We start from the raw sequence: 12,172 nt of genomic DNA, 5'->3' as shown, positions 1-12,172 counted from the left end.
CCCCAACCAGCAGCCCAGGCTGCCCAGAGCCACATCCAGCCTGGCCTTGAATGCCTGCAGGGATGGGGCATCCACTTGGGAAATACCTTTCTAAACTTTGAAGAGCTCCAATACCTAATGTCGTTATTAAAGGTGAACAGAGACCACTTGGCTCTTCTGTAGGCAACATGCACTTCTGCACCTCCACACACTGTACAGAAAGCAATTAATGCTTACAACACCCATGTGAGGCTGGAGATAAGAGCGCTGCAATGCAGAGGAATTGACTTGTTCAGCCCGAGAGAAACACAACACGAAGGATTTCACGTCCTGGGCTCTACGCACCAGGCTAAGTTCTCTCCTTTGTCCATACTAAATCTGCATTGGGAATAATTTAATACTTTAAAGGCTGTACATCACACGCACTGAACTGCCTTTGCACCCCTGCGGAGGTGTTTTCTCCAAAGAGCAGCCAGGCAGTGGCACAGCTGCCTCTGGAACGGGGATCAGCGTCCCTGGGGTGTCCCAGAGCCGTGGATGTGGCACTGAGGGACGCGGGCAGCGGGCATGGCGCAGCGGGGATCCTAGCGGTCTTCTCCGACCGTGACACCTCTACCCTTCCCTCAGCGCAGTGCTCACAACCGACCCTCACAGCACGCGCAGCGGCACTGCGGGGCGGGTCGGGCCGAAGCCGCTCCCCGCCATCCCGCCCGCTGCTGTCGGAGAAGCGCCGCCTCGCACCCGCCGTCCCGCCCATCCCTCGCTCCGCGGACTCGCCGCTCGCCGGGTCCGCCGTGCCGGGACCGCAAGTATCGCGGGAGCCGAGCGCCGCCGCAGCCATTGGGCGGCGCGGCGGAGGACAGGCGGCCGCCGAGCGGCTGAGCCGAGCGCCGGGCAGCTGCGGCCGCATCCCCCGTCCCGTTCCCGGCGGCCATGAGGAGGAGGCGGGTGGCGGCGCCGCGCTGCGCCCCGGGCGGGGGCGGTGCTGGGGGGCGGCGCTGAGAGGCGCTCCTCCGTGAGGCGCTCCTCCGTGAGGCGCTCCGCCGCGGGTGCGCGCTGCCCGGAGCCGGGTCGGGCGTTTGAGAACTTTCAGCGCGTGGCGGCTGCCGCCGGCTCAACGCTTCCCCAGGTACGTCTACACCGCGGCTCAACCCGTCGCGGGTTTCCCCCTTGTGAGCTCACGGTGTCTCAGCTATCGGAAATAGGACGTGCGGGCGTCCCCGGGGAGCGTGCGGCGGGCGTGGGGTGACGGCTTGGGCGGCGCGCTGCCGCCTCCTGGATGGCCGCCCCGGGCGCGGCGTCGGCCGGAGAGCCGCCTGCTGTGAGCCGCGTCCCGCTGCAGGGCTTGGGCTGAAGGGGCTCCGGAGGTCCCTTCCTGCCAGCACGGCGCTGTGGTTCTGTGCTTTGCGGAGCACCGCGGAGTTGGGTATCCCCGCTTAGTTCTCCGCTGTGGAGCGAGAGCGGGCTGAGGAATTTGGGCGCTTCTGGAAGCAGCGAGAGGAAAGGCGAATGGGTAAGACGCGCTCGGGATGATGCAGAAGAAAGCAGGAGGGCTTCTGCCGCTGGGTGCTGGGCACCATCCCTCGTGGGGAGGGAATGGGCCTTCGGTCTCGGGCTGCTGTGGAAGCAGGCTGTGTTGGCCGTGCGGTGCGTGCTGCTGGAGCTGTGAGGGCTGCCGCAGGAGCTGCGCTCGGCTCCCAAACTGCTGCTCCCTTTCCGGGCGGTGCTCTCGCTTGGCCTGTTGCTGCAAACCAAGGAGTGTAATGTGGCACGCGTTTGGGTTCCCCTGGGATCAGCCGTGCGAGGTTTAGGAGTGATTTCTTCACCGGAGCGGTTCTCGAAGAACCCGGATCTGTGCCGTGTCTTCCTGTGGCTGCGTTGGTGTGTGAGAGCTCGGTGTGCGCAGGTTGCGGAGGATGAGTGTGCGTTACGGCGAGAGCTGGTGCCGGTACGGCAGGGAGAAGCAGGCTGGCAGCCTCCTCTGCCTGTAGGTGAGTGTTAAGGAAGGACTGTGCCCAGCTTTGCCTCTCAGGCACGAATGAAGGTCTGTGTGAATGCAACCCTGCGTGGCTCCAGGCTGTGCTGTTAGCTCCTGCCTCCCCCTGCAAGAGAAGTCTGATTCTCCCGAAGCGTTTAGGAAGGGGAGAGGTGGTGTATCTGTTCCCACTCTCTGTGCCCCGAGAACCCTCTTGTAGGATTAGTGAGTTATAAAATCATTCCTTACTGTCTACAGCAAGAGCTTACTACCATTTTATGTTTTGAGCATTGCTCGCAGAATCAGAGCGCGCTGCTCTGTTCATAATGCAAAGTGCTGCTGCTTTGGGTTGAGGCGGCATACAGCACAGTGCTACCTATATCCAACGATGGGAAAATTAAGGCCAAAGAAGGAAAGCAGAAACACTTGGAAATAGGAAACTTAGAAAGCTGGAAGCTGCCTACAGTTCATAGAATCATATCACAGAATGGTTGGGTTGGAAGGGACCCCAAGGATCATGCAGCTCCAACCCCCCAGCCACAGGCTCGGCAGCTAACCTCCCCGTTTAATACCAGACCATGCTGCCCTGCTTTACTATTAGTATAGAATGGCTTGGGTTGGAAGGGACCCCAAGTATCGTCACCCAACCCCCCTGCTGCAGGCAGGGCTGCCAACTGCTAGGTCAAGTACTAGATCTGATTGCCCATGGCTGGTGGTTTGGGGTTTTTTTGCTTGTTTTGCTTTCTGTTAATACTGTTTTCTTATTTTATTGTACGTGTGACATTGGTGGATGAATTTGAGGGAGTACTTGCACTGAAAATATGGGGGAGTCATTTTTATCAACACAGGAAAGTATGGTATACGATTTTTTTTATTCAGTGTAGTGAGGCATGTGCTCTTCTGTTTTCTTCAAAAACACTGAGATTATATACTGATTTTTTTCTTTCTGTTTATTCTACTCCCTCTTGGTGATTCGCTTTTAAGTTAGCAACTAAGATGTGAAATTAAAATTTGGACTGTCAGCAATGGCCTTTTCAGTATTCACAAACATTGCTTTTCGAGGGCTTGTTTTGTGCAATTGGAAGTGAGAGAAATTCTGCAGATTCTCAGCACTGGAAATGGGTTTCTTTAGTATGTAAGAAAATGAATGAAGAGGCCATTCAGTTCACTAGGTGGGCAGACTGCATGCTTCCAGGTGATGCAGCTGCTGCTGTTCCATGCAGTGAGCTTCCCAGCTTCACATGGGCACAGCACCTAGTAGAAAACTGATTTCGTTCGGGCATTCAGCAGCTCTTGTTTTGGTGTCAGAGGAACGCTGCTGTTGAGCACATTGGTGAAGGCTGTCCCAGCTGGACAGCTGGTTCCACGTCTCTGTGGGATGCCTGGCGCTGCGCTGGCATTGCCAGAGGAAATCCTTTGGTACATGGCTGTGCTGCTTGTGTTGTACCAGGTGCTCGTCCCATAGCTTTTCCCCTGGCTGTTGCCTGGCTTGTTGTACCATTTCATCAGCGTTTGAAGGGCTGGAAAACTGGTTCTGGGTGTTATCTGTCAATTTGTCAGTACCACTCAAGTACTTGTTACTTCTGAATTTCTGTGTGGGAGAGCACCCACCATCTGAAAGCAGAGCACATGCAGTCAGGTTTCTCTGTTAATTAGTTGCAGGGAGGCTCCAGCAGCTTGCAGGGGGATCCCTGCCTGTTTCCTGCTGGGGAGGATGCAGGTTTGGGGAGGCACCACCTGGCTGAGTTGGTGCCTGTCTTCTTTGAGGTCAGCATTTTCACTGGGTTTACACTTTTAGTGCTTTGTGCTAACAGATCTGTGGAAACAGCACGTCTTGGTGTGAGAATGTGAAGGTGTGGACTAAAGGCAAAGGAATCCTTTACCATTTTGCCATCACTTGCAGGTTCAGTGGTGTACAGCGAGTTTGCTCTGAGCACAAAAAGCTTTTTTTGTCTGGATGTTGAGGACCTGGGAGGTTCATTGCATCGAGGTATTGATTCTGGGAGAAGCTGGTGCTAGGCGTATTGCTTGCTTCCAGTCTGAACAAAGCAACAGAAAATAGGATAGACTAACAAATAAGTTTGATTAGGTGAATTAATAAGCCTTTTCTACTATAATTTCAGAGTCATGGAGCCACTTTTTAAAATGAAGAACAGGTTGACTTTTAAATGTCAAGTTGTCTATTTCAGGAAAGGAAAGAGGGGGAGAAACTCAGTCTTAAGACACAAAGCATGGGTAGCTCTAACCTGATACACCTGATTTTCTTACTGAAAGTGAAAGCTTCCCTTATTAATCTCTGAGATTGGCAGTCTGAGCATTCTGAGTTCTTCAGGTAACTGTACATTTATTAATAAACTGCTCATGGTATTGGGTGATGATTCATGCTTCTTTTTTTTTGGAGATAATAGTATATATTTAGGTTTGGTTAAATGAGTGTTAACTCTTGGAAGGCAAAATGTGTTTTAAACGTATTTAGCATGTCACAGAAAATAGAATTGCAATCCTTAGTAGTTTTTTAAGCAAGTTTGCTTCCTCAGCTTTTTAATGATGATTTGTCTGGAAGCAACTGTAATGGACTTTTATTTATAACGCAGGGTAGCACATATTGCACCAAAACATAGGCAGTGGGCTTTGGTTTGTCAGGTCTCATTTTGTGATGTGCTGGCAGTTGTGGTGCAGTTGTGTTTATGTACTCTGTCACTTCCTGCTGGCCAGCTGCCATTCGGTGCAGTGCTGCCCTTGTTGCATTCTGGTTCTGCAGCAGAGATTGGCAAAAATAATAACACCAAACCTTTCTCTTAGCGGTGCTTAAATGTTGTAAATGAGCTGGTTTTCTCACATACCCTACTCCTGTGGTCAGTATCATCATGGTATCTGTGGCCATCCTGAGGTTTCTAGTTCTTAGCCTCTAGCCTGAATTTGCTGGGATGCAAGAGGAGAGCTGAAGGCTGTGCATGGAGATGGCTTGTGAAAATACAGAGATGTCAAGCAGGGTGAGTTGCAGCCCTGACTGAGGTGGTGAAGTTGCATGCCTCAAAAGCATAGCCCGTGTGATAGATTCACTAGAGAAGGCAGCATATCTCGGTTGAATAATGAAAAGGCAGGAAATTACCTCTGGAGTCATAACAGTAATGCAATTCCATCCACTTACTCATCTTCCTAAAGCACCTGTTATCTGCAGTCTGCATGTGATAATTGAAACGTAGCTCTGAAGGTCAGTGGAAGCAGTTTTCTGCCCCCCAGCTCCTGACAGCATGCTTCTCCCTCATTGTTCATAGTTCAGAGGAGTGTAGGAGGAGAATAGGAGGGGTTCTTGTTGTATGATGCTGTTGGAGAATAGTCTCTGTGGAAACGTGTAGCTTTATACAAGGATTTGGGCACTCCATTAAGCAGTCACTGCCACTGCTAAGAACAGCATCCACTTGGACAAAATGGTGTTCACCTCTATTTTATACTCAATTCTATGAGAAATTAGCGCTTCAAAACTTTCCATACAGTGCTGATCTTCAGTTTGCATCCCTTCTCATCTAAGCACCTAGATGTCAGTGCAGATGTGTTGGTGAGCGTTGGCACCCCATTGGCCATAGGCTGGTTGTGGCTGCATGCAGCTGGGGCCCAGGCAGAGGTCAGGGTGTCCTCACATTGCTTTGGAAGATGTGGCCCCAGTTCTAGGAGTACACCTAGCATGTAGGTGTGCCCTAGGACTCTCATGGTGCTTTTCCTATTAAATCAGTGAAGGTGCTTAGTAGGCACTGGGTGATGCTTCCGATTTTCTTTGGAGGATCTTCTGTACTGAGTTTGAGTCTTGCCCAAGGCTTAGGAAACTTAATACATACTCAGTTCTAAGAGTGGCAGTAGATTAAGGGGCCATTCAAGGGCGTGCTCACACAGATTGCAGACACTGGCCATTTGGAAATATGCAGAGATAAAGCTCCATACATTTTTCTGCATGCAGTTTTTGCTTGCAGTCCCTCAGGTGCTGCTGCTGTACCTTCCCCTTGCCCTCACTCCCATGTTGCTGAAATTGCTATCTTGCATCCACAGCTGAGCCACGCTGACAAAGGGTGAGAGCAAAAAGCAGTGAGGGGAAAGCTCTGGGCTGTGAAATGGATGGTTGCTTCAGAGAGGAGCCCAGCTTGGGATGATCAACAGGTGTGTTGCTAACAGCACTGGCAGGAAGATGCTGGCTTGAGGTCTGTGGCTTGTGGTGGGATCAGTGCACTGGTGGGGCTGTGTGTCAGCTTTGGGCTGTGTGGATATAACCAGGGAGCACAGCCGGTGCTGGATGCTCCTCAGAGCCCTGGCCCCAATTGATGCTCCCATTATTTTTAACAAAGGGGTGAGTCTTTTGGTTTGTAATCTCATAGAGGTGGCATGAAATTAAATTAAAAGCTTTTTAGGCAACTGGACAGAATAATGGTGAATGCCACGGTGTTGAGTCCCTGAGGAAATGAAGAGGGTTGCAGGGTGCAATGCTGAGCATGTGCTTCATGTCCCCAGTGCTGGGTGGAAGCAAGCTCTGCAGGGGACTGTTTCAGTACCTGATAAAGGTGATGTGAGCTATTAATCCTGCCAATTGTACAGAGCTTGAATTTATAACCACCGTAAGATCCTCTTAGCGCTGCGTTTTGCTGTGGCAGTTTTAGGAAAGCCTGGCAATGCAGCTGAATTCTAAATTTGCATCCTGTTTTCTATTATAAAACCCTGCCTTTATTGCTTCCAGCGCTGCCAAACTGCAGTGTTTTGGGGCAGGGATTTCCCTGCTTTGTTGCTGTTTCAGATTAGCTTTGTTCTTTGCGGTGGTAGCTGGGAGACCTGGCATATTTCTCTTCCCTTTCCTCCCTTGAAGCCTTGGTACCCCAGATTTTAGTAAAATCCCAAATCAAAGCAATTTAGGGCCAGAGTAATGGGGAGAGCTTGGGGCCAGGGCTCTTGGCACCTGGTGTGTATTGCTGCATAGGAATTCGGTGGCCCAGCATTAGCTGGGCTTCAAGTGCTAAAGCAGGTCTGATTATTTTTTTTTTTAAAGTAGTGGGATGAGTATTTAATTGAAATGTTAATTATTAAAAAAGCAAAGCCAAACTATAATTGCCATTGACTTTATAATTGCTTGTCTGGCTGTCTCTATTTTAACCCCTGCCAACTGCATAGCTCCTGGCCACAGTGTTACAGAGGCGATGGTTCCTGCACAGTTGATTTAGAAACTGCACAGGTTTGGGAATAGGAGATTTTTCCACTCATCCCTCCGACTGCTACAGTGCTGACTTTCACTGGGTTGTATTAAAGCGAGAATTGATGAAGAAAAGAATTCCTCTGTATGTTGAAGTGCTCGGGGAGGACGTGCTTTTGTGTCAGCTGGTGCTGAACAAATAACTGTGCTACTCAAGGCTACAGAAGCCAATTACAGCTGCTGCGGTGACGGGCTGTGTGGGGGTGAAGGCCTCTGCATGTTTTTCTGTTTTTTTCCCTAATAAAGATCTATGTCATTTTTCTGTTGTTTATTTTTTTCTTTGTAATTTTCTTCCTATCACTAACCGTTCCTGTTGACTAGCATGAAAACAAATTGTGCTAACTGGAAGCAAGTGTTCCAAAGCCCATACAGTTTTAAATTAACCGGCCCTGCGTTGCTGTGATGAGAAAAGGAGCTGCTGGCTGTGTTTACGTGGCAGATGAACAGCTTTATTGATTATTACGTAGTAAAATAGCACTTCAAGCAGATTTCTAAAAAGCTTATTTAAATTGTTCTGTCTCCTCCATCTCATTTGTTCAAGTGAAGTGAAACTTAAACATAAGTTTCTTTATAAAATGTGCTGGAACTAAGATGAGTGGGTTAAAATGCGGACCCAATTTATGAGAATGTTCTTTCTGAGAATCTCACAATGTCTTGGGTTGGAAGGAACCTTCAAGATCATCCATTTTCAATCCTGAAAGTCCTTTGGCTGTGTCCCCTTTCCCTTCCTACTGTGCCCCAGCACATTTGGGGCACCCCTAGGAGCTGGAGGCCGCACAGAGACAGCAGCAGGCAGCACTGATTCCTTTCCATCCACCCCACAGCCAGCTCAGCCAGGAAGCAAATACTCTGTGGGTTTCATGTTCCCATGCTAGGAAACGCAGTGGAGCAGTAAGGCTTGTCCTGTGTTTTGTTTTGCAGGTGCTGGGACTGCTATCCCGTGGTTCAGCTCCAAGGCTGTGCGTGGGGACGTGGCTGAAGCACAGCTCCCAGCGCTGGCGTGGAACGCAGCGTAGGACGGTACGAGTGAGGTGTCCACGTGTGGTCATCTGACTGAGCAGACAGTCCTAGAGCTGTGGGGGCTGGAAGGGATGCATGCATTAGGAGCCAAGCACAGCTGCATTTGTGTTTCTGCACACTGGTGATTTCAGACCTATGGATAAACCACACACCCCGTTGCATCAGTCTGGCTCTGGTTCTGCTCAATTTCTTGACACTCCTTTTTGCATCATCATTTTGCTGTGAATGGAATCAAGCCCTGCAATTATTACCAGTTTGTGCCCTTTGTATAAAAGAAATGGAGGGGGATGAAGGTGTGACTGTTTGCACCTAGGACCTGATAGGTTCTGGGGGTGTTGGCTGCTGGTGTGGAGCTCGGCTGGGGACTGGGATGGAACAGCCATGGCTGCAAGCACTTTTAAAGTGAATTTTTCAGAAGGCTGCTGAGGGGCAGCTGTGTGCTGAGATAGGGGAGGTTTAGATCAGATATTATCACAGAATGGTTGGGTTGGAAGGGATCATGAAGTATCATGAATCTCCAACACCCCACCACAGCAGGGCCACCAACCTCCCCATTTCATAGCAGCCCAGGCTGCCCAGGGCCCCATCCAACCTGGCCTTGAACACCTCCAGGGATGGACGGGGCATCACAGCCTCTCTGGGCAGCTGTTCCAGCACCTCACCACTCTCATAGCAAAGAACTTAAATAAGTGTTAGTGAGAACTATTGATGATCAGTGGATCGTTGGGCTGGGTGATCCTGTGGGTCTTTTCCAATCTTGGTGATTCTATGATTCAAACGTAGTGTTGCAGGGAAGAGCCTAAAGAGGTGTGTGGGTAACTGCAGTGTCTTTTGCAGGTGTTTTTGGTGCTGCCATGGCAGTACTCAATTTTTTTCCTTCAGGATTAATTAAAAAAAAACAAAAACAAAAAGCAAATTGCTTCTAGTCCTTGCAGGACACATTTAAGGCAGCACTATAAACACAGTATTTGGGGTGAAAGAAAACTTCTTTGTGTTAATGTCTAATGTTCAGAGAAGTGCCCATATGTTTTTTCTTCAGTACTCCAGCAAGAACTGGTTGCAGTATGGGTTAGAACTGTCTGTTAGCACTACTTCGACCTTTTGCATGCTCTTTATTAAAATATATTACATTGTATTAGGATATCATTAAGATGATTGAGGTATACATGGTGTGCTTCTATATAAAAGCACTATGGAGACTACCTATGAAATCTGTAAATTTAAATAGCTGGTATTCATGGACGAGGGTGGAAAGGGCTTGGGCTGAAAAATGAAAAGTGCCTGCGTACTTCATGTGGAAATACAGTGTTGAGGTGTTTACTTTTTTCAGTTCAGACTGTATTTGTTAGCTAATTGAGCCCTTTTCTTCTTTTAATCACAGTGGGATGCATGCCTTTGCTTCCATGTTGGATTTTAGCTCTGGGAGTTTGGTGCATCTCAGCAGCGGCGTTCTTTCTTTAGCGCTTTAGCTGGAAAGGAAGCAAAGCGATGAGGAGATTTGTTTACTGCAAGGTGGTGCTGGCCACTTCTCTCATGTGGGTGCTTGTGGACGTCTTCTTACTTCTGTACTTCAGTGAATGTAATAAATGCGATGACAAGAAGGAGAGGTCCCTGCTGCCTGCTCTGAGGGGTGAGTGCCAAGTCTGAGCCATCTCTCGTGGCTGCAGATTTAGTATTATTTTGTTAATTATCTTTCTCATATCTTTCTCTGTGCTTCCTAAATTATTTTTCCAATTCAAACAGACAGAATATCAAGATCCGAAGTACTCTGTTTTATTTCGCTGGTTTCGCAATTGCAGATATCTTAGTTCTGACCTTTTACCATATTGAAGCCTGAGCCTTGTACATTATTTTTTTTTTTCAGTGAAAGCAATATTAAATGTCTGGTACATAGAAGTGAAAAAAATAATTATTATTTGGTAATCTAGTATTTGAAATCATTCTTATTATTAGAGAGGAAAGATTCTGCTTGTGTAGAATGTACATAGAAGTAAGAGGTAAGCTTCCCCTGCCTTTTTCGTCGTAATTATTGCTCTGTAAATGATTCATGAAGACAACTTTGCAGTAGGTGCACAGTGTAAGTGGTGACAGTTCACAGACTGAACACAGCTGTCAGAAGTCTCCCTCTGATGTGTTTTGCATCTTGAAGCATACAAGTGACAAGTACAAAAGCTGGGTGCTGTAACAGTGAACTGTGCTGTGCTGGTTAGTGACATTGCTTAACAACTTGCAAGTGTTATCCCAATTAACACAGAGCTGGCTTCCAGTCAAGCTGTCTTTACTTTTATCTATTTTTGTACCACGATTGAAGGAAAATATGCTTATTTCTTATACCTCCTTCCTGCCCTAGAAGAAAATTAATACTGGTCAGTATTTAGCAGTCCCTGCTTATCAATGGCATATGCAGAAATTTTGTGAAAATGTCAGCATTCTGCATCCTTTTAGTGTGGGCTCTGCATCTGTAGGCTTGTGTTCTCCTCTTGCTGCTTTCCCCATACCGACACCGCAGGTGGCTGATGCCTGACAAATCTCAAGGTGGCAGAGGAGTAACTTCCCAGGGCATGGACCAGACAGGGTGTGGGATGCTCTTCCAAAAGCAGTCAGTAGAGTCAGAAAAGGTTTGTAGTCCTTCCTTTCCTCAGAGGCACCTCGTGTCTTGTAGCAAACTGCATAAAAGCAGAGATTTCTCTGGAAGCTCAAGTTTTGTCTGGAATTTCAGCAGATTTAGAGCACTTCAGAAAACTGTAAGAGAGGTAAGTTTTATGGAGAGCATCGCATGAAGTGGAAGCTGGGTCTGGCCTCTCTCTGGGCTGAAGCACACTGAGGCAGCCAGGGAGAGGGGTCTCAGAGGGCATCTCTTGGCTTGCATGCAGGGCTGCTCCCCTCTACTCTTTCCTGCAGGAGAGGGGGCCACAGCTGTGTGATGTGGGAACATCCAGAGCCAAGGTGTGCTGCTTGAGCCAAGGCTCTGAGGGACAGGGAAAAGTTGGCAAGTTTGCAAAAAAGCCTGTAAAATACATTGTTAGTATTGATAGCAGTTCTGTTTCAAATGCTTTTTAAAAGATACGAGGACAGCTCGGTTCTGAACTTTTGTGGGATTTTTTTGGTAATTTGTTTTTAAATGGTGAAATGACAGAGATGAATGCAGCAGTTGCTGGCCCAAGGGAAGAGATTGGAAATGAAATCTGATGTTGTGAACTAATTGCATTTGATCTAATATTTCTAGCAGATGGTTCTTCTGAAACATGCAAGGCTTGCAAAAGGCAAGGCAGGGTGCCTTCAGGTCTGGCTGAAGAAATAATCCTTCTTGTATTTAAAGCAGGAATGCTTATGCATGGGCTGGAGGTCAGTTTGCTCAGCACGCTGAGCTTCTAACAAAGGAAGTGCTGTTTAACTCATGGTAGTCCAATGGCCTGGAGCTTTATCAGTTCAGCTTTAATTTTGTTTTCCATGAATTGGAGGAGTTCTGAGGGACTCGAGAGGCTCATGCTTTGGCTCCTGCAGCCCCATCCTTCCCACAGCAATGTCTGGGAGATCAAGTGAAGGCCAGCATCCCTTTGGGTTGTGTGCTGCAGGGGGCTGAAAGCTTAGGATGCGTCTGGAGGACAGAGAAAGGTGCTGTGGATTTGGAATGGAAAAATACTTTCCTGCAGAAAAATACTTGGATCTTTTAATTTCAAAATCAAAATTGTTAATTAAACACAACATTTTCTGTTACAAAAGCTGTCTTTGGAGATTACTTGTTTAGAAGCTTTTGGAAAACACCTGTTGAACCTGGGGAAGTCAAAGCTCTCCAAGCAATAAAGCAGGGATCGCGTGCATTGACTGAAATAGTAATTGTTAGGGAGTGTGATTATTTTAATTAAAATGAGCAAGGGTGATGAGATGGAATTGTATTTTTGACTGCTTGTCTTTGCAGCGTGACTCATGTTTTTGTAGCCTGCTGTATGCTTTAGACTTTCATAAAG

General features: G+C 48.0%; 1 protein-coding gene across 5 annotated transcripts in view; it reads left to right on the top strand.

The window, feature by feature from the left end:
* The first annotated feature begins 777 nt into the window (after positions 1–777).
* The window catches only part of GALNT13 (polypeptide N-acetylgalactosaminyltransferase 13), an 80,681-nt gene continuing 69,286 nt past the window's right edge, over positions 778–12,172 (top strand). For 3 of the 5 annotated variants that reach the window (XM_048953355.1, XM_048953356.1, XM_048953354.1), the window contains exons 1-3: positions 781–1,108; positions 8,106–8,204; positions 9,586–9,834. In XM_048953355.1, the coding sequence (XP_048809312.1) occupies positions 9,693–9,834 (142 nt within the window). In that variant the 5' untranslated portion in view covers positions 781–1,108; positions 8,106–8,204; positions 9,586–9,692. Of the gene's footprint in view, positions 1,109–8,105; positions 8,205–9,585; positions 9,835–12,172 lie in introns of all 5 variants that reach the window. The other 2 variants (XM_048953353.1, XM_048953357.1) reach the window with 2 other exon arrangements.

The sequence above is a fragment of the Lagopus muta genome, chromosome 8, assembly GCF_023343835.1.
Source record: "Lagopus muta isolate bLagMut1 chromosome 8, bLagMut1 primary, whole genome shotgun sequence".
Taxonomy (NCBI): Eukaryota; Metazoa; Chordata; class Aves; order Galliformes; family Phasianidae; genus Lagopus; species Lagopus muta.
The sequence above is the reverse complement of the archived record's forward strand: the minus strand, read 5'-3'. Positions and strand labels throughout refer to the sequence as shown.